The sequence below is a fragment of the Brassica rapa genome, chromosome A07 (genome assembly GCF_000309985.2).
Source record: "Brassica rapa cultivar Chiifu-401-42 chromosome A07, CAAS_Brap_v3.01, whole genome shotgun sequence".
In the NCBI taxonomy this organism is placed as follows: Eukaryota; Viridiplantae; Streptophyta; class Magnoliopsida; order Brassicales; family Brassicaceae; genus Brassica; species Brassica rapa.
The window spans coordinates 13,000,453-13,026,346 of NC_024801.2; the positions used below are offsets into that span (position 1 = coordinate 13,000,453).

General features: G+C 35.6%; 5 protein-coding genes across 6 annotated transcripts; 2 read left to right on the forward strand and 3 right to left on the reverse strand.

Moving 5' to 3' along the window:
* Positions 1-253: 253 nt before the first annotated feature.
* LOC103829280 (probable peroxygenase 7) lies at positions 254-2,091 on the forward strand. Of its 2 annotated transcripts, XM_009104939.3 has the most exons (6): positions 267-361; positions 474-575; positions 698-783; positions 1,140-1,234; positions 1,338-1,463; positions 1,710-2,091. In XM_009104939.3, exons 1-6 carry the CDS (start codon positions 328-330, stop codon positions 1,876-1,878), a joined length of 612 nt encoding a protein of 203 aa, XP_009103187.1. In that variant the 5' UTR covers positions 267-327; the 3' UTR covers positions 1,879-2,091. The 2 variants fall into 2 exon arrangements, with proteins under 2 accessions (XP_033132096.1, XP_009103187.1); XM_033276205.1 differs by having other exon boundaries at positions 254-575.
* A 6-nt stretch (positions 2,092-2,097) lies between these two features.
* LOC103829279 (mediator of RNA polymerase II transcription subunit 23) lies at positions 2,098-9,755 on the reverse strand. The gene is made up of 18 exons (XM_009104938.3): positions 9,404-9,755; positions 9,276-9,322; positions 9,101-9,200; positions 7,979-9,029; positions 7,687-7,904; positions 7,416-7,614; positions 7,069-7,340; positions 6,918-7,001; positions 6,746-6,840; positions 6,515-6,677; positions 6,016-6,432; positions 5,508-5,621; positions 5,299-5,424; positions 5,075-5,223; positions 3,591-4,612; positions 3,327-3,508; positions 2,644-2,747; positions 2,098-2,532 (listed from the first exon to the last, which is right to left on the reverse strand). The coding sequence occupies exons 1-18, from the start codon at positions 9,509-9,511 to the stop codon at positions 2,328-2,330; spliced, it is 4,656 nt and encodes a 1,551-aa protein (XP_009103186.1). The 5' UTR covers positions 9,512-9,755; the 3' UTR covers positions 2,098-2,327.
* A 15-nt stretch (positions 9,756-9,770) lies between these two features.
* Positions 9,771-11,657, reverse strand: LOC103829281 (dynein light chain 1, cytoplasmic). Its single transcript, XM_009104940.3, has 2 exons — positions 11,214-11,657; positions 9,771-10,056 (listed from the first exon to the last, which is right to left on the reverse strand). The coding sequence occupies exons 1-2, from the start codon at positions 11,445-11,447 to the stop codon at positions 9,898-9,900; spliced, it is 393 nt and encodes a 130-aa protein (XP_009103188.1). The 5' UTR covers positions 11,448-11,657; the 3' UTR covers positions 9,771-9,897.
* Positions 11,658-12,506: 849 nt separating this feature from the next.
* Positions 12,507-13,522, forward strand: LOC103829282 (21 kDa protein). The gene has a single exon (XM_009104941.3). It carries the CDS (start codon positions 12,631-12,633, stop codon positions 13,297-13,299), a length of 669 nt encoding a protein of 222 aa, XP_009103189.1. The 5' UTR covers positions 12,507-12,630; the 3' UTR covers positions 13,300-13,522.
* Positions 13,523-19,516: 5,994 nt separating this feature from the next.
* Positions 19,517-22,394, reverse strand: LOC103829284. Its single transcript, XM_009104942.3, has 10 exons — positions 21,933-22,394; positions 21,728-21,865; positions 21,413-21,604; positions 21,206-21,343; positions 21,009-21,127; positions 20,788-20,920; positions 20,581-20,710; positions 20,426-20,505; positions 20,186-20,326; positions 19,517-20,118 (listed from the first exon to the last, which is right to left on the reverse strand). Exons 1-10 carry the CDS (start codon positions 22,392-22,394, stop codon positions 19,855-19,857), a joined length of 1,797 nt encoding a protein of 598 aa, XP_009103190.1. The 3' UTR covers positions 19,517-19,854.
* Positions 22,395-25,894: the final 3,500 nt, after the last annotated feature.

Consider the following 25,894-nt stretch of genomic DNA (forward strand, 5'->3'; position numbering starts at 1 on the left):
TTAAGAACAAATAAATAAGAAAACAATTATATTCGGAGTGTTGAGCAAGCAGAATTCATATTTTATAGTACCGTGTATGTGAAGAAAGGGCCGATAGTAAATTTAAAATCAAAAAGAAATGTTGTATAAGGGAGTCTAACACTGTCTCTCATCCTTATGCTTCAATGAGAGTCGCGTTTACGCATATCAATACATGTAGAGGACACATTTGTACAAAGATACACACTAAAGTAAAACATATCCTGATCAAATCTTTGTTATAAATAAAAACTAAGAAGATCTTCTTTCTTCTTTCCTTACTAACTTGTCCGATTTTCTCATTAGGCCATGGCTCCTTCCGCTGCCTCTTCAAACAATAAAGGTTACTTCCATCCTATTTCCCATGTTGAGAGTTTTTGTTTTCTTTAGTTATAGTAATTCAAAAGAGAGAGCAGTAAATATAATTAATATATTTTTGGGGTTATGCTATGTAGAAGGAGAATCTGGTGAGGAAGGATATACTGCATTGGAGAAACATGTAGCCTTCTTCGACAGGAACGGAGACGGCGTCATTTATCCTTGGGAAACCTACCACGGTATAAGTTAATAAAATATACCAAATAATCAAATGTTTAAAGATGAATGAGATCTCCATGTGTAAGCTTACCTTAGTCAATGTTTATTTTAAAATCCCAATTTGATTGGTTTGATGTAAAAGGATTTAGAGCGTTAGGGTTAGGGCGTCTCCCGTCAGCTATTGCTGGTCTCTTTATCAACATGGGACTTAGCAAGAAAACTCGCCCGGTAATAGCATTTCTCTTTCTTTTTCTTTACTCTTGGTTTTGAAAGGCTTTCAAGAATACTATAAACACATTGGCTTTGACCCTAAAATTTTAATAAGTAATTTGACATAAGTTATTTGATTGTTAAAAGAAAATTTATTAAATATTTCTGGTCCCTAAAATCTTATATATAGTCACTGAATATAAATTTACTGTAACTTTAGGCACTGATGACTCAAAAAAATTATCGACATAATGCGTTAGATGTTGTTTTGTAAATTGTTTTTGGTTAGTTTTGAGGTATGATTATGCAAACAATATGTGTTAAACTATTCGGGTATATCTAGTATTGAACCCATTGATGTGAATTTTAAATAGGGGAAGGGATTCTCGCTGTTGTTTCCAATAGAAGTGAAGAATAGTCGCTTTTGCATCCATGGTAGTGTCACTGAAGCATACGACAAGAACGGAAGGTTTGGTTCATTTCCTCCTTAATTATCACAAACCTTAGATGCTTTCGTGTGTACGTAGTTATTAAACTTGATTACAAAAACATGCAACTTTAATTTGCTGCAGATTTGTGGAATCGAAATTCGAGGAGATATTCAAGAAGCATGCTCGCTCACATCGAAATGCTCTCACTTACAAGGAACTTCTTCAATTGCTTAAGTCTAACAGAGACCCTGGAGACTTTGGAGGATGGTTTGTTGTCTTTATTTTATTTTACGGCATTATATATTTTATTAACAAATTATATACCATTCGTATGGCATCTATCAAAATATCCCACATCAAGAACTGAAAGAGCGTAAATGAGAGAGATGTATATTTTTGAGTGTGAATTAGACTCACTACCCCCCCCCCCCCCCCCATGACATTTTTGTTAGATCTAGAGAAACTTAAAACATGTTTTAAGAGCTTTTGAAAATATAAATTTTAAATACACAGGATTGCAGCATACGGAGAATGGAAATTATTATATGAATTATGCAAAGATGAAGATGGTTTATTGACGAGAGAGGCAGTAAAAGGCGCCTTCGATGGCAGCATTTTCAGAAAATTGGAGAAAGAACGATTATCTTCTTCTCATAAGAAGAAAGAAAAAAGAAGACGTTAAATATTTCCAAAGCCCATTCATCCATCATCTTCAACGTTACAGATTAATAGATACACTTATGTGACTAGTGTGTATCTTATTCTTATATGAAAATGGTTGGTTGTTGTAATGCATTCTTTACATAAACATATATGATATTTTTGTGTAATATTCCGATTAACATTTAACACCATTAGAAAATATAGTTATGACATGCATATTCATATTCAGACACAGGACTAGTCTCCGTGAAAAGAAGCTATTCTTTAGTTCTCTAGGAGTGGATGTAAATACAAACAAAACGTTATCATTTGATAATATATACATACAATACACATAAAATTAGTTGCCACCACTGACCAAACTTACCAGAACAAGTTGTTGATGAAATCAGTTTATGTGCTTCTTTCTATCGCTCTACCAGCTTTTGCCTCCACCACGGACACAACATATTAACTGAGTTTTTTTTTCTAAGAGGTGTTGGTCTTTGCGGTATTCTGATGAGCAGCAGCATATATCGACGTATTGGGATCAGTTCTGAGGTGAGAGAGAAGGTGTTGTACATCTGGTCGGAGAGAATCTGCTGCTCTTCCGATTAAGGCCAATATATCTGGTCTCGGCTTGCTGCTACTTTGAACTGCTCCTCCTTGTCCCTCGTAGTGAACAACATGGTGACTGCAACCATTAGATCACAGAGATCAAAACAAACAAGCGACATTAAAGTCTAACACAACTAATCACTTGAATAATCATATGAATCCATGTTCAGGTATTGAATAAGCTCACAGGAAATCGATAAGATCTGCAATCTGGGATGCTTCAACAGGGACCTGTGTCTGTGAGTTTTTCCCGAAAACATCAACCATTGTGCTCAAGAGAAGGGCTAGCGTCTGTTGAGAAACAGAAAAGGATACCAAAGTCAAAATTAGACAAGAAAGTAACACATAGTCTGAGGTTTGTGATGAACAACATCTGGAACAGAAAGGTCATTCCAATTATGTTATGCTTTGAGAGAGACTGTATTATATCCAAACCCTACCAAAAACCAACTAACTAAATTTTGAACCGAACTAACCGAAATTAACGGAATTTATTCAAAAAATAACAAAATTAAACCAAAATCTAAACGAAATCAAAAACTTCAGTAGAATTTAAAAAAACCGAACTAACCGAATACTAAACCGAACTTTCTTTCGGGTTAATTTGATTTATGTTGAACCGAACTACCCAAACCAAATAACCCGAACTAACCAAAAACCGAACCCACAGGCCTAGACTGTATTGTTAACATTCTTAGAGCAATAGTAAAATGAAACCATGAATGGCCTTTCGTAATAGCTGCTCAGAGCCAGAAGCTACAGAATATTCAAATTCTAACCAGCCATTGATATAACATTTAATGTGAACAAAATGTTACATAGTAACTCGGAATAAGACCAGTTCGTATGGGTAGGAGCCATAAGAGTTACCTTGTTAAAGAGCGCATGTGTGTTTGCAAGCCTCGGGAGAAGCGGTCCCATAATACGGAATACAACTCTGAGCATTGCCACAGATGTCACAGGCCGGAGGTTCTTGATAATGAGATGCGTGCCTTCAAGCCATTCTTGTGGGAGATTGCTGAAGAAAGCATGAAGCAAGGCCACTATATTCCCTGGAACAAGACAAAACGATCCACATGTAGAAAAAAAAACAAACATTCACCTGTGGATTCAGAAGCTATATATAGTGAGTACCTATGGCGGTTGAGGTGTTGTCCTGAGCAGCCCATGTAGGATCCATCAAAGCATACCCAACAGCAGAGTCTAGTTCACCTTGCGATCTCTTCCCATCAGTCAGCCACCACGTTTCCCTTACCACACGTGAAGCCTCCATGTAAAGCTGCGTGTGAAAATCTGGAGGGAGCTGAGCAAGCAGAAGCCCACAAGCTTGAATCAACAGACACGACAGTTGCTGACATGTATAACCGCTTCTAGAGACAAAGCTCGCTGTGTTCATACAAGTGGACCTGCTTGCGCTCATTGAGTCCGTGCTCCCTCCTGAGGGAGACGTAGGCAGTACAGAACCTTGCCCCACTCCGTTTGCAGCGCCGTGGAAGCCGTTGCCAGATTGAATAAGTGTGGACTGTATGTTGACGATTATCTGAACAAGCGAAGAGACAATCTGAGCAGCGGAGACAGGAAGCGAGAGGATCTCAATCACAGCCGTTTCAAGAACGAGTTGAGTGTAAGTTCCAGGGTCTTGGATCTGGTAGAATGCTTTCTGTCCCTCAGAGGCGTTAGCTGGTCCGGGCTGAGATGCTCCTGGAGTTTTTCCATGAAGAGATCTCGCTGAGGAGCTGTTTAACATGTCTGCCATTGAGCCAGACCTTGAGCTGCAGTTGCTGCTGCTGCTGCTAAGTGGAGGTATAACGTTGTTTACGAGATTCAGCAAAAGAGTGGCGAAGTAATCAAGAGGCGGGCATGTTGGGGAACTCGGGTTGCTGATGTACTGAGGGAACGATTCAGAGAATGGAATCTTGCTGAGACCAAGGACTCTGAGGATCTTAACAACAAGTTGCCCCGGAAGATGACCGTAGAAATAAGCGAGGATATCGCGTACAAACGTGAATCTGAGAGGATGATAAGCCAGAAAATGAGAGTATGCAGTCAAAATTTTGTCAGCTGTATCCATTGCATTGTTCTCGATGAGCCTGTACACCACTAGAGGGATCACTGGAAGCAAACGCGCTGCAATGTCATCAAAGAACGTCGGATACCTGTGTTTAACACAATTAGCAAAAGGCAAAACATTACCACATTAACAGAATGTGACACAAAAGAAACAAAAAGAAGCATAAAATCATATTTTTCAACGCATTTCCAGGTCAGACACAAGTTTACTAAGTTCTCACTGATTCTGGAAATGACTTAAATATCTGTGGACCAGTGAAAGATCACATTTGTTTGAGGATGTTTTCTTAAAGGGAAAAGAAAATCGAGTTTTAAGACTAGTATAAATACGTCGAAGGGATTATAAATTATTCATTTACATAACCAATATACAAACTCTAAACGGGTATTTGACTCAATAACGTTTTGGTCTCTAAAGTTTTTTTGCTTTCTTCGAAGTTAATTCGCCTTTGTTCAAAACAGATGCCAACAAAACCAGTCAAGCAATCATGTAATAAAGAGAGCTTTTGTTCGAAATCAGTGAGTGTGAAGTGGGATAGACACGTTACCTGTCTTTCCAAGAAAGATGGTTACCAAGGGCCTTCTGGAGTTCATTGCGTTTGAACACCTGCGTGAAAAGCCAGTGCTCAGGAGGCCCACGGTTTGCGCAATACATGTTAATCCTCTGCATAAGCTCTGGCCTTTCAAGTATAATTTTCTGTAAAATAAATCCAAAAACAAAATATTTAATATGATCATACGCTTATTTCAAGTAAAAAGCATGAGAACATACTGCAATTATCAAGGCGTGCGGATCATCATCACGGTCAATGAGGGCCAGAATAAATATGTCAAGAGGAAGCATTTCATGTGTCCAGAAGAAAAACGCAAGATTTGCGTCATGCTTGTCTAGAATCTCCTGAAAATATATATCAAGATGCAATGTAAAAAAAAACGAATCAAGTAATGAAAATAAAAGTGAGGTCAATCAAATCTAGGAACCTTTATATTGTGTCCACGCTGAAGGTCAACATGAAATTTGTGAAGCAAAACATCTACCAAAGTGTATATGTTAGCAGTGACTTCTTCAGGTGAAACCTCTCTCAGAACCCGTGCCTGGTAATAAGGAAAAATCACACAACTATCAGTTAGCCATATGTTCACAACTTTGAAGAGACCAATGTAGAAGAAATAGCTAGGCTATAACTACTAGAAGGATTATTTGGATCATAGGTGGATTCTAGGCACTAACAAATTATTGATTTTTTTATTAATATATTTTGCATTTACACTAATATTATTTCTTAATTTAACTGATTTAGACTAATTAGAATATGAGATCGATTTGACCGATTTAGATCGATTTAAACAAATTTTAGCCAATTTAAAGCGGTTTTAATTTGCATAAATCAGATTTAAAATAAATCATTACGGCTATGACTGTAGTGCATCCTAGTCCCAATTTTTAGAACATTGGAAGAGACAAAGCCAAGCCAAGCAAAAAACAAACCAGATTAGCGCTGTTGACGTTATCAGGGTGGCCTTGCATGAGCATACAAGCACCAGCGCATAGATACTGACGGTGCTGAGGAAAACTGTGGCTGAGGTACGTCATAACATAAGAAGGTTCAGCAGACGGTGAAAGAAGCTGAGTGCACTGGTTTATCACAGTCGTCTCCGCCTGTTGCCACGCCTGAATCGACAACCCTCTCTTGTCTACCCGCCCACTCAAAGCGTCACGGAGAAGAGACGGGAAATGACGCAGAGTCTTCTCTGACCACGTATGCTGACTCGTCGCGAGTATCTGCTCCAACATGGTTTGCAGATAAACCAAGTGATCAGCATCCGCGATACCGCGTGTTTTGATTGTGATGGCTAGTGTCATGATTGTTATTCGGTTCAACGTCTCAGTGAACTCAGTTGGCCCCTGGTAGAGATAGTAACATAACAAAAGTTATTAACACACCGAATCATCATGGCATAAGGGAGAGTTAATTAATAACACTTACTTTGCCCTCACGTTTCACAGAGAAGAAGTCTCTGAGTGATAAAATGAGATTCATGCATAAGTTTTCGGCTAGTCTGAATATACGGTGGTCGCCACGTTTTGCTTTCAGTGCAGAGATTATTTTGGTGACATCATACATTAAGGTTTTGCTTTTTCCTTGGTATCTGCAAAAAGGTGCATCAGTAACTTTGTTTTTAGTCTTAACTTGAGAAGTTTTTTGCTCATTTTATACCTGTATAGAGGAAGCAAACGGTAGTTCAGAATCTCAAGAACAAGCAAAGTCACCCCAGGTTTGCTCAGCAGAGAAGCATTTCTCTGTGCCAATTGCTACACAAAAATTAACGAAACTCATGAATCGCTTTGTGATCAATCAGAAGGTGAAAGAAGGAGCTAAACTAGCATACAGTGAAATGCGAACGGAACATAGAGTGAGGGGAAATGAGAAGCAATCTTGTGTATGTCTCAACCATTGCAATGCTAGGAACAACCTGCAGGCAGATCATTGCATCAGTAAACATGTATAATATCATTGTGAGACAAAAGTAGTAAACAAACCTGGCTGACAAACAAAGCTTCTTCCATCTGAAGAGCCAGTTTCAAGCACAAGTTCATTGAAAAGCCAGATAGCAATGACATTGGTAATGGGGTCACTTCCTGCATCATCATTACTCTTTCGTTTGGTTGTAATCCAGGTAACTCAGCCATTCCAGATGAAGACAACCAGTTTATAACTGTTTCACAAGCCGGTTGTGCCATGGTATAGGAAACAACCCAAAACATGCCGATGGACCTATCATCCAAATTCATATAATCCATCATGCGCTCTCCTGAAAACAAGAAACAGAATGAGAAGGGAGTTTTGTCTAAGCGTCTGACTAGGTAAGGAGTTGTCAGGAACTTACCTTTGCTTCTCCACCACTCATCAATCTGTTTCCCCTTCAAGAGTTGGTCATTGTTTAGGTAGGCTCTAGTTGTTGCGCTTAGTGACCAAATCCGTAGATTCTGACAACTGCTTACGAAGTCAAGCAACACACTCTGAGGATTATTGGGATCAGTTCTGTCTTCCCTGTGAAATGATAAGATCTTCCTAGTCGTCTCCACCTGAGAGATAGAGCAGAAGTTATAATGCCAAGCTCAAAGAAAAGGAATTGAATTGATTGCAGCTGCAATGACCTTTTTAAGATCGGAGTTCAAAGCAGTCATCACAAGCTCAACGCGTATTATTTGAGCAAGCAACCACGTCACGTGATTCGTTCGAAGAATATGGTTATCATCACCGTTAAGTCGTAAGACCAACTTGTCAATAAAATCAACAAAATCAGTACACCCACTTTTGATTAGAAAGAAGAATATATCTGAGAAAACAAGCCACTCTTGCCAGCAATTTGCATCTGCACAGAGAGAAGCATCAGATACCAAGTTAATAACAAAGACATTGTTAGGGAAAGACAGAAAAAAACATTGCCTGAGTTGGTTAGCTTGAGAAGCTCAACAATCCTGTCAATGATCGCCTCACAAATCATGTCAGAGGTGAACACAGCACCAGGGATAGGCCCTGCTTGCGCAGAAGGTCTATAACCTGGAGACACAACAAGAACACGCTTCCACCAATCCGGAGACGGCGTGGTGCGAATAGCATGTCTAATGCAACGCACCGCTCTCTCCCAATCCAAGCCTCCTTGTGGAATAGACATGGCCAGATCCTCTCCACACAAAGGCTCCCCAAGCACACTCGGATACGTAATAGGCGAGTAGCGAAGATGCGCCACAGCTTCAGCAGAGACATTGACAGGCGTCTGAGACGATATGCGATGAGTACCAAACGTCGGACAGTGAAGATGCTGGTCCAACATGAGCATGTGCATAGCCATAGCATCCCTCCTCCTGTGTATCTCCATGACAAGAGTGAACAAGGCTTCATCACCATCAGGTATGTTCTCTATAAACTGCAGACCGCTGCGGAGCAGCTCGTAAAACGGAATCCGGGATTGACCCTCGTCCACCAACAGCCATATAACTTCCAAACAGCTCCTCAACCACTCAGATAAACTCTTCTCGGTCCCCATCTCCCTCATGTCCCAGCTCACAAGCCAGCTCATCATGTGCTGGAAGATCTCGGCGTGAGTTACCGGTTTGAGGTTGAACTCAACGCCGATCAAGATGATCTTGCAACTGATCTGACGCAGACTGTTAACCGCTGCAGCTCTTACGCGTTGACTGCTTCTCATAGCCAAAGGAGTTAGAGAAGCTTGTTCGTTCCCTGGAGAACCAATACCTACAGGAGCTAAAGACTGTGAAGAAGTAGCTGAAGAAGAAGCAGCTTGGTTTAGTGAGGACTCAGCAGCGGAGACCGAGGAGAGAAGGGAAGGTAAGAAGGTATCCCAGTTAACGAAACCGATTCTAAACAATGCACGCAAGGCGAAGAGAAGGAACTCAGCTCTAGGTGCGTGGTTGCTACACTGCAACACCATAGTTACTGAAACTGACTCTGTGATTGCTCTCAACTGATCAGGATCCTGAATAAGAGTCCCATGTAAGCTAACAAAGCTAACAAGAGAGGAGGTAAAAAAGATGGAAAGCTTTTTACATTGAATTGGGTGTGAAGCTGCTCGAAGTCCACAATGAACTGCTCGTTTCCAGGAGGGAAGTCTCTACTGGGAGCATGAACACGCTTCTGGGACTTGTTCCTATTCATAAAAAGGATGGATTTTTATTAGTTAAATCGATGTGAATGAAGTAGGTGAGGATTCGTGGAAACGTACGGAGGAGGATCTCGTGCAGGCTCGTCTGGCTTTTGCCGGCTTCCTCTCTGTCAAAAAAGGTGAGATTTTTTCAGGGAGAAAGTTTAAAAGTGGGAGGGGGAAGATGGAGGAAGAGAGATTGATGATACCCCTAAGTAGAGATTGAAGAGGTCGATGATCTTGGCACGAGCAGGATGGAACTGGTACGATCTAGAGGATGAAGGAGCTGTGACTGTGCGCTGCTGCGATTGATCCATTGTAAAGCAGCTCTGTTGTCACTTGAGATCTTTCTTTCTTTTTGTGTGTTATTTTGATGAATCAAATGAGGTTTTGGGTTTAAAAGGTAAGCTCTTTCTTTTTATTTCAAAGAGACGAGAACACAAAGCTTGTTTTGTTTCCAATCTTGACTCGTTATTACCAAACTCTACTTGTCCTACACAGACAGGCTTACGTCAGCATTTTTTTATTTTTTTTGGCGAAAACGATACGCCAAGTTCATTTGTAATCATACAAATATGAGAACAAAACATATTCTTGATTTGTATTGAAGATTTTGTCTTGGGAGATTAACACAATAAACTCGAAATAAATAGTGTGTGAATACATGACAGAGGAATCGAAAGGGAAGATTGGATGAACGTTTTCATTGGTGATCTAAGGGTTCCACAGCAGTCTTGAATAGGAGAACATACACTTTGTCGATCTGGAAATATATGAACCCTCCAATGGAATGAGTGACGTATGAGCCAAAGCTGGTCCCAACAATGCAGTGCCACGCAGGGCCATATGCTGAATCGAAGTCCTGAAACAAACATGATGGAAACATTGTTTCATGAGTAGAGAGCAAAAGTAAAGTTTATAGACCTGGTTGGAAGTTTAAATTCGATGCAACATTCCGTTTGACAAAATAGACAAAAGCTCAAGTTAGGAGAGATAAGCAACATATCAAGGTCGATTTTGAGAGAAGAAATCAACTTTCAGAACAAGAAGATAAAACGAGTCAATCATATGGTAGTCATTATTAAGAAATTATAGAGACAAACAGAAAGCCACTCTACTAAGTATTTGTTTAGTCAACCACTTTGTGAAACCAATGTAAAGCCTCTCTTCTTACATTTGGATCATTAAAAGTTTGCTACTTTTAATCATTTGTGAGAGCCCTAAAACATATCTTTGCACTTGTGAGAAGCAACGCCTCCACCTCTAGTCAACTATGAGGAATTGAGCGACTTCACAAATTCTTAGCACCAAAAAGTTCTTCATTTTGATCAATAAGATAAAACCAAAACCTAACCATCAAGGCCCTCTAAGTAAGAACACTATCCCTAGATTCGAAGTAGCAACACAAACCCTGAGCCATGTACAATTATTCTATGGAAAAGCTGCATAAATGATTAAATTCTATATATGCGGTGGTAGACTAGTAAATAATAATACCAGAAAGGTCTATCATTAGACAACCCAGTTCTTTGTAGACGAGGCTCATTCTGTAAAGCAAAATGCTTCAGATGGTATCATCAGGTGGGCATAAAAAGAAGCTTCTAAATAAAAATCCAGGATAGCAAATGGTGCATCCTATGTCTCATAAGTCATGGCCTAAGTCAGCTCAAAAAACCATCTCAGTAAATAAGCAACAAGAAACATCCACTTTCAAGACATAACCCCAAGAGATTCATACTATTATCATCCCAATACTAAAAATAACCAAGTCAAGTAGACTACTAACTCAGCTCAAAAACCATTTAAGACAAAATCCAATCTCCAGATTTGTCACACAAGCACACATCTTCAAATCAACGAGAAGACAATAACAAAACTTACAAAAAGAGTGCTACTTGAAGCATAGCCCTAAAGACCCACTACTTGACTCTCTATCAAAGCCCCCTCCACAGAACTAGACTCCTTCACTATTGCGACAAAGACACAATCTTTAAGCGTTAGACAGAGAAAAGATGCAACCTTTTTAAGGGCAAGAGCGAGTCTTTTGTTGTCGGCTTTACCAGGCGTGGCATTCAATACCTCACGGGACAAACTGAAAGCCCTGTTCTGCACGGGCAGAGGCATGTCGGAAGCTCTAACACGAACATTGAACTCGTCTTTGAGGTCCTGCTGCTCTTTAGCCTTCTTCTTCTGCTGTATCAAACTGTTCAAGAACTTGCTCCTTCTCTCTAGCTCCATCTCAACTCCTTCCATGTTTCTCTCTCTCTCGCATCACTCAGCTATAGGAACTCGTTTTAGTTTTTTTTTCCTCCTTTGAATCGGAGGAAAACAAAAGGTAGAGTCAGTTAGGGCTGGTTAGGTTGGAGCGAGCACCATCTGTTTGAGGAAATGTCTTTGAGTAGAGAGTCGTGTAGGACAGACAAAATAGCCTTCTTGTTGTTTTAGCGGAAAGCAGCTGACCTTGACCAAAGATAAATTCCTAATTATAACATACACCTTTAATTAGTGTTTTATTTTATAAAGTACACCCTTACGTTGGTCATAATTATAAACCATAATTACTAGGGAATTTTGCTAAAAAGGTAATTTATCTTAAATGCATCTCCGATCCCGCTTTATTTTTCATTCTAAAATAGAGTTTAGAGTAAAAATGTTTCAATGATATTATATTTTCACTCTATAATAAAGTAAACAATATATAGAATAATTTGTTTTTTCTTTGTTCATTACTCTATTTTTCACTCTATAATAAAGTAAACAATATATAGAATAATTTGTTTTTTCTTTGTTCATTACTCTATTTTTCACTCTAGAATAGAGTTTCATTAAAGCAACATCCAACTCTGATATAGAATTATTCTATTTTATAGTAAAAATATAGTAAACCATTGAGAATTGGAGATGGTCTTAGACGATGAATTTTTTGGTATTTTGGACGATGCACTTTGTAAAAATTCATATCAATTTAATGAGAAGCCAAAAGGTTAAAAAAAAATGATATTTACATTACATACATGAGCACTTAAAAAAACATTTGTGATGAAATTGTTGTGGAAAGAGTAATTTTAAATATGAGCTAATAGTGTGAGTAAACATGAGAATCCACCAATAATCAAATAAAATGTTCATCATTATAATCAAGAATCCGTTTAAAAAAAAATCCATTAGCTAGAACATTTGGTGTCTAAAAATTGTCTAGATGTGAACGAGTTTGCATTTTCATTTTACAAACAAAAACAATATACACACTATTCTAGTCCGGCCCATTATTCTTTTCCCGAACCCATCAAAATATTTCAGAGGGTATTAACGTCGAACCATAATTTCGCTTTACGGCACAAAAGGGAGAGCCGTGTTGCCTGTTTGTGGCACTTTATCTATATAAATATACACTTGAGAGGTCACAAATTCCAAACAACCAAAAAGAGACACTTGCATGTCACAAGAATCCAACACACATAGAACAGAAGCAACCATGAAGAAACCTTCCCTTCATCCATCAATTATCTTCTTCTTAGCAACTCTCCTCCCATTAATCCTCACCGTCCACTCCCAACCCTCTTCATTACCATCAGACGACTCAGATTTCATCCGTACGAGCTGCAACACAACCTTATACCCCGACCTCTGCGTCTCCTCCCTCTCAAACTTCTCAAGCTCCGTCCACGACGACCCAGCTCTCTTGGCTCGCGCCGCAATCTCCGTCACTCTCTCCAAAGCTCTCGAGTTAGGCTCATACCTCTCCAACGTCACCGCTCTCCTCAAGAGCCAGGAGGAAAATGGGGGCCACCCAACCGCAGCCGCCGTTTTCCATGACTGCTTCGAGAATCTCAAAGACGCGGTCGATGAAATGAGAGGCTCGATGAAACAGATGAGGGACTTGGTCTCCACTGGCTCGCTTGAGTCGTTCAGGTTCCAGATGAGTAACGTGCAGACTTGGCTTAGTGCGGCTTTAACCGATGAAGAGACTTGTACAGACGGGTTTAAAGACGTTCAAGATGAGCCGAGGAAAGATGAGGTGTGCGCTCGGGTCGATGATGTCAAGAAGTTGACTAGTAATGCATTGGCTCTAGTTAACCGATGCGTTGATAAGGCGATGCATTGATCGTTGTTCACCAAATATTTTTCTTTCTTTTGATCACTTGAAAAAATAAATTATTGTTTTTATATTTTGTTTGTCACGCGTGCATGATATACATGTATAATAAGATAAGGCGCCTGCTTGTTATTGGCTGAAATGAAATTAGAGGGATATATGTACAAGTTGTTAACGCTTTTCGTTTGTGGAAATTACTAAAATAAACTAGTGTGTGGAAAGAATTAGTAGTCTATTCTTATTTTTTTTGTCTTTTTACAACGTATAAAATGTTTAAAACCTAATAGCTACAAAATTGTATGAGCTGAAAAATAAGTTTAGCTTTTTGATTGAGAAAAAAAACAAAAATAAGTTGACTTTATTTGAAATTGAAATTTAGTGGTAGATAAAACAAGTTTGATGTCCTTGTGTTGAGTGGTGAAAAGTATAGAAAAAAAAGTTAGAAGAATCTGGGCAAAGAGAATTTTAGAAAATGGTAGAAAAAATTAAAACGTCCTGAAAACTCAATTGATTGGTTTTAAACGCAAACCAGCAATGCCAGCCGTTACATCCTAAACTACACGCTTGGACATTATTTGTAGGAATGAATAAATCACATTATTAATTAATGGGGTGATGATGTTATATGTATATTAAAAAATCAAAAGTATATCATGGCTAATGTATGCATGCGCTGTAATTCCACAAATACATGGACGTGATATGTTAATGCCCGACAATCTCTAGAGGTAAGTTAATTCAATGCGTTGCAACATGTATAATTAAGCGCATACACATGCATACAATTCACCTTTTGTCCCCATTTTCGAATATATTATGCATATGATCAGTATACATATATCTACTTATCTGCATAATATGTGTGTGTATGCCACTACCGACTACCGCCCATGTAAATCTAATGCTATTTAGTTCCACTTAGGTGCGGGGATAGAAATGATAAAATATAGTGTTCGGTTCACCAAACGTAGATTCGTATACATGTGATTATTCATAATATTGATACACCAACCGTAAGTGCTTATATTTTTTTTGGGTAAAAATAAGTGCTTATTTATTTATCAATAATTCGATAGTGCATAATAATTCGATGAGAAGATCTTCGTCAACACAGTATCAATCAAGATCTTCGTCAACACAGTATCAAAGTTTATGAAATTCAAACTCAAAACCAATAGATAATGGTAACCGTCTTTTAGCACATGCCGGCTACAGTTACGAGTCTAGTTAGTAGTGACTAAAGCAAGGAATCTTATATGTCAGTCTTTTGCAATCGTTTAGATGACTGCGTTTAGATGGATATGTTTTGTATTCTACTTAATAAATTTGAGAGTTTGAGCTTGATCCATATCTCTAAGAGTAGAAATGACCTTGAGGATTCACTAAAAAAGCTACGACCAAAAACATACTTTTTCTTGTGTAAATCAGACATGATCGAACAGAGTTGTTCTTTAGAGTTATTATTTTTTCGATCAAAACTTGGTTTAATCATATAGACATGTTATAAGAACACGCGCAACAAGTTCACAATTTTGCAAAGGAGAGGAGATAAAGCATTAGGAGATGGGATGGTTTTCTGGTTTAGTACAAGAGAAGACTGAAAGAAGCAAAAAGGGGTTGGAGTTTATAGATTAATAGAGTTTCAATTGGTTTTTTCAATCAATGTAGCATCTCTTCTTTGATGTAAAACAGTCTTTTTTAGTTAAATTTAACATTCAATTCAAAAAAAAAAAAGATAACTATGCATCCAACACAGTTATTTTTAAATAAGGAAAATGTAAAAAAAAAAATGAACCATTAGAGTTTGATTAATTGGTTTTATACATTCATTTTCTTCAATTCACATCAAATATTGCATTTAGCTAAGTTCTTTGATTAATTAGTTTTTTCGGCAGTATAGTATAAATACAAACCAAAAATCTATGGTCGAATACTTTAAAAGGAAAATCACTATAGAAAAACAAATTTATTCATAAATTTATAATTGGGTTGGAAGTTTTTTTTTTTTTTTTTTGAACAACTGGTGTTGGAAGTATATGTTCAAGAAATAAGAGCCCGTGACCTTTGAAGTTGACCACAATCCCATGTCTTTGTCGTCATAGCACACTAAGGATCTTGATAGAAACTCTGTCACACATGCCGAGCCTCATGCTTTTTCCAGTTTATAAGATAATGAATATATATGGTTAAAATATTTTTTTTTCCAAAAATATGGTCCAATATATGGTTACAACTTATCAGAATCTTTGAAATTGCATTACCTATTATAATATATTGTACAACCAAGTTAGCGTCCCTAACTGAGAAATTCTATAAGTCACTAAAAAGTCATTTTGTTCGGTAGAATATGCAATCAGATTCTTTTAATAGATATATCACCAATGCAATTATAATAGGTAATGCAATTTCAAAGATTCTGATCAGTTATAACTTATAACCATACAACTAAATACAAGTTAGTTATAAGAATTTTCCTTACAATTCTGTGCTACAAAATGTGTTAGTAATGAGTATGAAATATTGATTGAAGAGTTCTGCAAGAAAAAAGATTTCTCTAGCTAGATTAAACATGGTTGTAAAAAGGCAAGTGTCGTTGTCGTAGTATTTATCAAGGAGGGGAAAGAAAAGAGGAGAAAAAGAAGAAAACCACAAGAAGCAAATAAGTAACAGAACTAAGAAAGAAATGATTCACGAGATGCACTGAAACAACAACCCTTTGGTTTCTTGTCGCAATCCCAAGGGTCCATCTCTGTTTGATCTACCTGTAATGTATTGCTTATTGATTAACACGTGTCTATCTCCTGAACATGTTTTCTCCTTTCTAAGTTGAGGAACTTATACAAATACTATATATTCAATCGCCAGTCATATATATAATATGTATAATCCATTAACTCATGTATGTATATATATGTAAGATGATGAAGTTAAGAAACATTTCAATTTGTAAAATTCTCTTTTAAATTAGACTATGTAAATCACAAATCTAATCTGAGTTTTTTTTGGGTTCCTGTACTAGAAAAGATGGACACTGCATTGCATGGGTTCAAAGATAACATTATTGTTGATTGTATAACGATGAAAAACAGTAAGACATGACAAATATTATTTAGAAGCATTCTACATAATGGAAAGGGTTTACCACTACTGGCTAAAGTTGTGACAATATTCTTGGTACCACAATAGTTTTTATTCTTTCTTGTCACCACAATTCGTAAATGGGCTAAGACTGGGTTGGCGAAACCACAGGATCACTAAAGCTCAGATTATAAACCAAGCCGAAGTATCCATAGGTCGTCTTCTTCTTCTCCTTAAATTGTTATCACAAGGTATTGGCTGTCGTGATATTTGTTATCCTCCAGCGAGGTCACATTATCATAGGTTCAGTAGATCATTCTTGGATTTGGGTGCTGTTTGGTGGTTGTTTGTTGCTCACGTTGTCTTTGTTGTCCAGAAAGACACCTTTCATATTGGTTCTCATGGCCGAAAAACCAACACGAAAGGTGTCTTCCAGAAAAAGAAGACGGCATGAGCAACAAACAGCTGCCATAGAAAACATCACAAAATTCAAGCATTTTTTATCTTTAGATGGGATCTCCCTGGAGGATAACAACACATCAATATTACTGAAACCTTGTGATAACCAGTGTGAAAGTATCAATTTACCTTTAAAAAAAAGTTTTTACCTTTTTTGAGACTAAAAGTATTTACCTTCTACATTGCATTATCAAGTTGGCTCGGTTTTGTACTCTCTATGCTTCTAAATCCATTCCCTGGAAGAAATAAGGTACAAACTCAGTTTCAAGAAAGGAAGAAAAGCGAGAGAAGAGGGAAAGTGTTAAGTGTTACCAGATTCGCTCAGTGTCAAGCGTTGCTGCCGGTTGGAATGTTTGCCTGATGAATCGAGAGCCATAGATCTAAACCGACTTAGATTTCACGTATGTTCATGTTAGAGAAAAGATGGTTATTCTAGGGTTTACGTTTGGTGCATAAAAGAGACACTGATAGTTTGGAGGGTTAGGGCTTGCATTCCATAAAAAAATAGGGGCCACCTACATTTTCAGAAACATTGACTAATTTTAGGTAATTAAGCGATGAAGATTAATATTTACATTTTTTTTGTCAACAACAACCAAAACTAAAATTTATTAATTTATGCATATATTTTGTGATGTTTTTTTTTTGTTTTTATATTATAAAAAGATTTCCAAAATGATTTTAACAAAAATATTGATGTAAATCTGTATGAAATAATCAAGTCATTAATATTAGTTTCATTTTTTTTTTTGATTAGGAGAGCAAACTTATTAATTTATATTTTACTGGAAGTTTATTAGCAAAAGATCATTTGTTTTTTTCTTCTATATAGTTTACTAGGATAAGACATGCGCCTTGCGCATGGTGAATTTATATGAAATTATTTAAGAAATATGATATGGAAAAATAAAATCTATATTCTGGATCGAATAAATATTTTTTGCCCTTAAATAATTTTTTTAATTTTTTTTGTTAATTACATAAATTTTTTACTGATGATCTGATCCCATTTTTAAAAATATTTCAGGTCAAAAAATCACTTATCGCATAAGAACCTAACGTTTAGGCCGAAGAATCTCAGACATATTATTTGGTTACAATAAAACTATGGCAGCTCGGTTTTATATCATGATTTAACAATTTAAAAGCTAGAGAAGTTTACGTTCACTACCAATCCTATTTGTGTTCAATATTTTTCTCATTTTTGTGTCGTTTTTTTCATTTTGGTTATTGCTTGATATAAATATTGATTTTTGGGTTTATTCTTATTTCGTTATTTTGTTTTAGCATGAGATTTAGAAAATATTTATAATTAAAATTATTAAAGAGTTGCATACTTAGGTTAAGTTTCGAGCCTAGAGCAGAATAAATATTTTATATTTATTACTTATTTTATGTTTTTGTGCATATATGAAATAATAAAATAATATATAATTATATATTAAATAACTAAGAAATCAATTACTATTATATAATAAATTGGCGTGCACATATATATAAATCAAACGACCGCTCTTGTTTATTCGCAATTATTTTAGGATAAATAAATCAAAACAGTCAACCTTATCTATCGTATATGATATATAATTAAATTTAAATGATATTAACATAGAGATATAGTATACTTTTAATATGGATATTTATTAAAATGATTTTCTTACTCATATGATTTTATGATTATTTGCATATTTGTGCAACAAAATTTTACACCAACTATTTTTTAAAATGTTTACTGGTTTCAATAATTTATAATCATTTAAAAAAAACATTGAAGATTTCAAAATTAAAATATTAACTTTTCAATATATGTTCAATGCAAATATCAAAATATAAATATGTATTTTCATATGATGTATAGTTTAATTTAAACGATATGAAATATATATATTTAACATAAATACTTATTAAAATAAAATTATTTATTCATATGATTTTATGATCATTGTATCTTATTGTAAAATATGTCACAAAAGTTTATGTGAGATTTTTAACAGTTTTAATAATTTATACTGTTCAATATGGACAATTGTCTAATATAGACAATTTGTTTGGACCATTGTCCAATATGAACCATCTATTACTGTCCAAAACTGAAATGGTCCAACTGGTCATGTCCAATTGAGCCATGGACGGACAATTTGACAACTGTACTTGTGAGCAAGTATGGACATCCACGCAAGAACTGCCCATATCCCACCTTTTTCACGGATATGATCGGAGCCTGTGAAAGATCTTTCTTTCATAACCGTACAGATTGTTTTTAAGTTGTTAACAGATGTGTGAGTGTGGCAATAGAAACTAACCAGTTCCATTATTTCTTCCCCACACACAGAACAGAACACATCCCAGCGTCCATCAGATTACCAAAAAACTTCCAACCTGTTGGAACCTGATATGTGAATCTATTAGAGATGTGAATTAATTTTTGGAGTTAGGAGGAAGAAAGAAGCTTATAGAAGTTGGATGGTGAAATGCCCCTCAAAGAACTTCAAATTCACTCTTGTAGAGTGAATTTGATTACGTTTGTTATCTTTTGAAAACTTCACACTAGATTACGTTTGTTAAAACGTTTGCTTCTCAACATCAGAAATTTCACTCATCTCCGGTAAAAAGGAACACTCTTAGATTTGATTTTTTTGGGATGCTTTGTAAACAACGACTATGTTCTCCAAATTTCATGAATACCATCTTAGCACAAGAGCAAATATGAAATATAACTTTATTGTTCTTCCCGGAAAGTAAAATTAAAAAAAAAAACAGAGAAACATAAAAAACCTGCCATGATTCTCAAATAAGGAACAGCATTCTACAACTTGTGAGCTTTGCTCCCACATGTAATTATAAGACAGAAACCTCTTCTCACTCATCAGCCTAACCTCTCCCTAACTCTGGTCAGGTTTCGAAAACTTTGTCATCAGAGAGCATTAAGAAGGCAGCTTTTCCAAACACCTAGACCATAAGGAGACTCAGTGATTAAGAAGGCAACATTCTACTTCTCTTGCTTATCGTCCCCCAGGTGCTCTCACTTTAGTTCTTAAAAGCTGTCATCACTGACTCAGTGATTTTGTTAAGGTCCCACGACTCCACCTGCCCCTTCAGCTCCGCTATAGCCTCCGGGTTGGCAGAAATAGCAGCAGCACCTGCAGCAGCCAGAACTGCAACAATAGCTAGACCTTTGATGACACCGCTGCCGCTGGAGAGTTTCCCAGAGATCACCTTGCAGCATTTGTCTGCATCTTTGTAAAGAGACATGCTTGCACCCTTGGCTCCTCCCTCAAGAGCTTCTTCGTTCTGTAGTCAATAAGGGAGTGAATCATTGGTTGAGAGATAATAAAAGATGGAAAATAAAGTTACAAACCTTTAGCCTCAAACTCTTCATTGTTCGGTTAAGAGTGAGGGTATCAGCAGGAGTTAGCTTGACAGAACGCTCCTTCCACTGGTCTATGAGCTTTTTAAGAACAATGACACTAGCTTCCAGATTGTCGTTATATAGATTCTCCTATTAAGCCCCACCCACAAACCAGAAACGCTAATTAGTAAAAGACCAATCATAAATAACTCATATGTGAGATAAAAAAAAGATAGTGAAGCCTCCTACCCAGTGCTTGCAGCAATCAACATTTTGGGTGATAGCCCAGATAGTGACTGCAGCAGCTTCCTTAGCTAACACAGCATTTCCTGTGTCAAGACAACATTACAAATTTCAAATGCATTGTCTTCTAGAAGACGCAGAGATAAGAGCTTTTGCCATACCTTCCCCTGCTGCTTTGAGAGCAAAAGTGAATATTTGCTGCGTGACTTGCTTCATTGCCTTGCTCCCAGGTACACCAGCAAGAGACACCTCCTTCAACAAAGGGTATATTGCCTCAAACCTCTCTGTAGCCTGTACTTCAAACCATACTAAAGATTAAAATCAACACTCTATCATGCAGTGTCTCGAAATCCCAAGTATTACTTTACCTTCACTCTTGCGGATGATGCAGGGAATGCAAGTCTCATTAAGATCTCAAACGAAGGAGGTGGAATCAATCTCTCCCCCTTCCTAACAGCCCCATTAACAAGTATCGTCCTTGCCTTCGGGTTGGACAAGATCCTGAAAGAAAGAACACCATTAACCAAAGATAAGAATAATCATCACACATTAACAGAATATCATACAAATTTTGTTTTGTTAAACTCACCTCTCAACCAACTGAAGGATGAGATCCCTTGACTGCGGATTGCAACTCTTGCTACTAACAACCGGTAACAAGTTGTGTGCCCAACAGTACAAGCCTACTGATATATCACCTTGGGAGGCCTGTGCATAGTTTATCAGTTAAGAGAATACAGAATCTCTATCATAAAAGAAAACATGATTTGGTAGTTTGTTACAGACCTGAGCCATCATCCAAACTACAACTGGAAGCTTATCCTGTCCCTGATATTTCGGATTCTCCCTCAAAGTTGGCAATACATTAGTTAGAGCATCAGGTTTCCTTCGTAATACCAATGCTACCGTCACAAATATCGCAACCTATCCATCAAATGAATGATGTTAGTAACACAAATGGTAACTGAGAAGAACTCCAACAACACATAGTACCTGAGACTTTGAAGTAGCATGTTGTTGTGCGCCCTTCTTACCACCCTTGGCGCTTCCTTGCTGCACAGCCAAGTCTGCAAGAATGCAATCCAATGCCCACAATACAAACGCCCCAAGTGCATCAATGGGACGTTGGTTGATCCAATCAGCTGATGTTTTGCAAACAGCTTCAGGGATATGAGAGAGAGGAATCTGTATGAAGAAACAAAGATTCCAACTTTAGCCAAGACAAAACAAAACCCAACTACAAAACGTTCAGACAAGACACTAGATGACACAGTGTCGACGTTGAATCATTCTAAAGACAAAGCTCACGTCGATGAGCTTGGACAAAGGAGACTCCTTGAAGGTTTTGACCCATGGGAAATGAGAGGAAGAGACTCCAGAGAGAGCTCTCCCAAAGTAATCAGCAAACCTCATCAGCTGAATCTCTGGCTGACTCGCATATGATTCCTATCCAACCAAAAAAGTTCGAATCTTTAGAATCAAAATCTCAACAGAAACTATAATGTAGACATACCGAAGCTTCGAAGAGGAAAGCTTCGAGATTCGACGCGTCGATCTTAGCAGCAGCTTCACCCAAAGTCACCTTAGGCTTCTTCTCCTTCTTCACCTTCGGCTTCTTCTCCTCCGCCTTCACATTCTCCTTCCCCACAGCTGCTTCAGTGTCGCTGTCGTCATAATCGTAGCCGTTGGATCGGAGTTTAGATCTCGCCGGATCGGAATCGTCCGAGTCATCAGCAGCAGCCTTCTTCGCCGCGAGGATCCGTCGGTGGCGATCTTCGGCTTTCTCCTCGAGGGATCGGAACACGTTGTCTCCGTTGGGAACGTGGGTTTCGCCGTTCGCCGTCGTCGTCTGATCCGATGGCTTCTGCTTACGGTTGCGTTTCGGGTACACTACTTTCTTCCACCCGTGGTCGGAGTGAGAGGCTCCGTTGGTGGTTTCGAAGCCATTGTACTCCGCGGATTCGATCTGATCCATTTTCGGCTTGAGGTTTCGAAATTGATTGAAAAGTTTTGGTTTTTTTTTTTAACGAAAATTCTTCTCTCCGGCGAGAAGAAAGAGAAACAGAGGAGGAGGAGGAGAAGAAGACGGGATGACTGGACGGAGAGGTGAGGTGTGAGATATTAAAAGGTTGACTAGATCTCGACCCGTGCAACCGCACGGGTTTTTATTTTCATTTATTTTTATATAAACATTTTGTTTTCAACTCTAAATTGGTATTTATTATAATATATATATGTCTATCAATTTTTAAAACATAATAAGTTTACGGTATATTTTTCATTGAATAGATTGTTTCGCATATATTTGTATCTTCTTATATATATATATATTTTCAGATTATTATTTCATTATTAAAATCGTAACTATATATATAAAGATTAGTAAAATATTATTTTATTGTCATATTCAAAAATATTTAACATTTCACAAATTTAGAAAGTTTTTAAAAAATTAAACTTTTCGCTTCATAGATTAATATTATCGAGTAAATAATTAAAATTTAGTTTTTCTTTAATTTTAAAATAAATTATATAGTTTAAAATTTGTTTTCATTGGTTTACGGTAGTAAAGATTCATCATTGTTAGATAATATGATTTTTGTTATTTAATAAAAATCTTTATAATTTTAAAAGTTAACATCGACAAATATTTAAATTATTAACATATGGAGGTATACTATTACAACATTAAATTATATCTATTTAATTTATACTATCAATAAATCCAATAGATCATCTATTGTTTAAATCTAATTATTGATAGCCCAATAAAAATTTCGGGTATGCCCAAAATTTAAATGATAAGATTAGAGATTAAATGTAACCTGACTTTATAAGAATAAGTCAATTAAGTCTATTTTTTTTAAATTACACATGAATCAAGGTCGTGACTTCTATTTTAATATATAAAATATTTCAAAATCTATATTTATTCTAAATATTTTAAATAAAATTTATGTTCGTAAAAGTAAAAATAATCTTATTAAAAAAGTATACAATATATTTTCAATTAATAGTGTAAATCATTTAAATGTGACAATTTGAACTGATCAATGTTATAATTAGCCCAATGGGTCACTAATCTATTCTATTAGTTATTTAAGCCCAATATACAACTAATTTAAATCCAAAATAAAAAGCTAACAGATTTTTTTATGCAGAAACGTAATTATACAAAATTAGTTATAAATAATCGAATTGTTTTTTCTTGTTACCCAAAATTTAAACCACAACACCACATATATTAAAAATAATACCGCATATATGTTTAGTGTATTCTGAAAGCTATATTAAAATGCCACCATCTAAAGATCCGGTTGAGCAACCAAATATACAGTCAAATTCAAACAGAATCTAAACCAAACAATTATCCCAACACTTAAATCTAATTGCGTTACAAAATTAAAGTAATAATTTAACTAAACCAATGAACATAATATTCGGTGAATATAAGATTCGGGTGTTACAAATCGGTTAACATATTTTTAGGATACTATTAGTTACTGCAAAAATATGTGTTTGTTAACCAGTCCGGTTTTATAGGAGTCTATTATTGTATTAGGAATGATATATTATTAAACCATATTATTAGTAATAAATGAATGATAACTGATTTCTAGTGAGGGTTCATTTTTAAAAATATCACACATGAATCAAGGTTGTGACTTCTCTTTTAATATATAAGATTTTTAAGTTTGATTTTAGTTGTTTGAAACTTGTTCACATTTGGAGGATATGTATAACTTTTTATAAAATGAAACAGATTTTTTTGACTACTATTTTGGACATTTGATTTTGAGTCAACGTTTTTAGATTTATTTGCTTAACAAGATCTGTGAAAGAAAACAAAATTTCTCAAAATAATTATCTTTTTGAAATGTATATACAATATAACCTCTATAAATTAATACACGATAAATTAATAATCTTTATAAATTAATAAGTTTTATATATTCAAAATTTGACAAAAATCAATAAAATAATAAGATAATATTTTTTTAGAAATTTTATGTAAATATATGGTCTAACTAAAATTATAAATTTATAATTTATACATATACATATCTTATATAAGTAATAATCTACTATTATATTGTTTGTTTTATATTCACTGAAATTATCTTTATATTCATAAAGAAGCCAATACAACCAAGCGAGTTGGCAAGGATTGTGGAAAAAACATTGAGAAATAGGATCACATCTACGAGATATATGAAGAAACCACATCTGAGAGATCTAATGCAAGTCTGGTTCCTAGCTCATACGTAAATCATACATAGTTCATATTTCTTTTTTGCTTCTCAAGTTAATTTTGTACATAAACATTATTTTCGCTGATATTAATAAATTTAATATTTCATCAAAAAAATTATCTTTATATTTTTTAATACTTAATAAATTTTTGATGAAATTTAGTAATATTATATCTAAAACCACATTTAATTTCTATGCAATATATATTATATACACCAAATAATATAATAAAATTAATATAAATGTAAAATTTCAAAAAATAAAAATTAATGTCTATACACTAAATCAAATATTTTTTTATCTTAGAATAAATATATCTTAAAATAAAAAATCTAAATAAGAATTTTTTTGTAAATTAATATCTATATAAATTAATAAAATTTCAGTTCCAACATTATTAATTTATAAAGGTTCTATTATAGTACAATAGAGTTTCCACCTATTTTATATTCCTTCTCTCTTTGAAAATAATAATATTTTAGATTTTGTGAAAGACTGATATTTTAAACTTTGATTAATGTATTTTAAAATATAGAAAAATATAAATATAGAAGTACGACAGGTAGATTTTTAATTAAATAAAATTTTAGACTAGTTATAAATAAATCATAAAATAATAGATAAAAAATACTTTTAAAATACAGTATGTACTACAACTTTTAACAAGGAGTATTTGTCAATGAATTTTGTTTGTATCGGCATTTAGTAAATGTAACCAGATCTAGAAAATCATTTAATATCAAATGTTTCCCCGTAGCCAGATCTAGAAAATTAAAGACTTTCAATGTGCAGGTATAAGAATTTGCATTTTTGTTTTGATGTATCCTATCGGCTGATCCGTTTGGATTGAGTACCACACTGTTTTATCTGAATTCGGAATACCTTTCGATTAACAGTAGGAAATAGACTGATCATCTGTTATGATCCATCATGTTAGGCACTTAGCTCAGATTGATCGAGTAATGATAATTTAGTTTCAAGGAAGAGTTAAATTCAGAAGTGATGTGGGTGCACACCAAACTTTAAGATCAGTGTTTTTAAAACCGGACCGAAAGCTGAACTGAATAATTTTTGGATCATGGTCCAATGTGGTTCAACCGGGTTAAACCAGATTCTATAATCTGGTTTAATATATTTTTAGTGTATAAATTTAAAAGTAATGTTATTAAATATGATACATAATTGAAATATAAATGAATTTAAAATATAAAACACTATAAA

Coding starts and splice junctions, on each gene's coding strand:
- LOC103829280 (XM_033276205.1), top strand. CDS start 383: ATGTTGAGAGTTTTTGTTTTCTTTAGTTATAGTAATTCAAAAGAGAGA. Junction 784..1,139: donor TTAGCAAGAAAACTCGCCCG/GTAATAGCATTT, acceptor AATTTTAAATAG/GGGAAGGGATTCTCGCTGTT. Junction 1,235..1,337: donor GCATACGACAAGAACGGAAG/GTTTGGTTCATT, acceptor AATTTGCTGCAG/ATTTGTGGAATCGAAATTCG.
- LOC103829279 (XM_009104938.3), bottom strand. CDS start 9,511: ATGGATCAATCGCAGCAGCGCACAGTCACAGCTCCTTCATCCTCTAGA. Junction 6,433..6,514: donor CTGTGAAACGTGAGGGCAAA/GTAAGTGTTATT, acceptor TATCTCTACCAG/GGGCCAACTGAGTTCACTGA. Junction 2,533..2,643: donor GCAGATCTTATCGATTTCCT/GTGAGCTTATTC, acceptor TAATGGTTGCAG/TCACCATGTTGTTCACTACG.
- LOC103829281 (XM_009104940.3), bottom strand. CDS start 11,447: ATGGAAGGAGTTGAGATGGAGCTAGAGAGAAGGAGCAAGTTCTTGAAC. Junction 10,057..11,213: donor TCGCTCTTGCCCTTAAAAAG/GTTGCATCTTTT, acceptor TGTTTGTTTCAG/GACTTCGATTCAGCATATGG.
- LOC103829282 (XM_009104941.3), top strand. CDS start 12,631: ATGTCACAAGAATCCAACACACATAGAACAGAAGCAACCATGAAGAAA.
- LOC103829284 (XM_009104942.3), bottom strand. CDS start 22,394: ATGGATCAGATCGAATCCGCGGAGTACAATGGCTTCGAAACCACCAAC. Junction 20,506..20,580: donor TCTCAAAGCAGCAGGGGAAG/GTATGGCAAAAG, acceptor GTCTTGACACAG/GAAATGCTGTGTTAGCTAAG. Junction 20,327..20,425: donor TTGATTGCTGCAAGCACTGG/GTAGGAGGCTTC, acceptor GGGGCTTAATAG/GAGAATCTATATAACGACAA.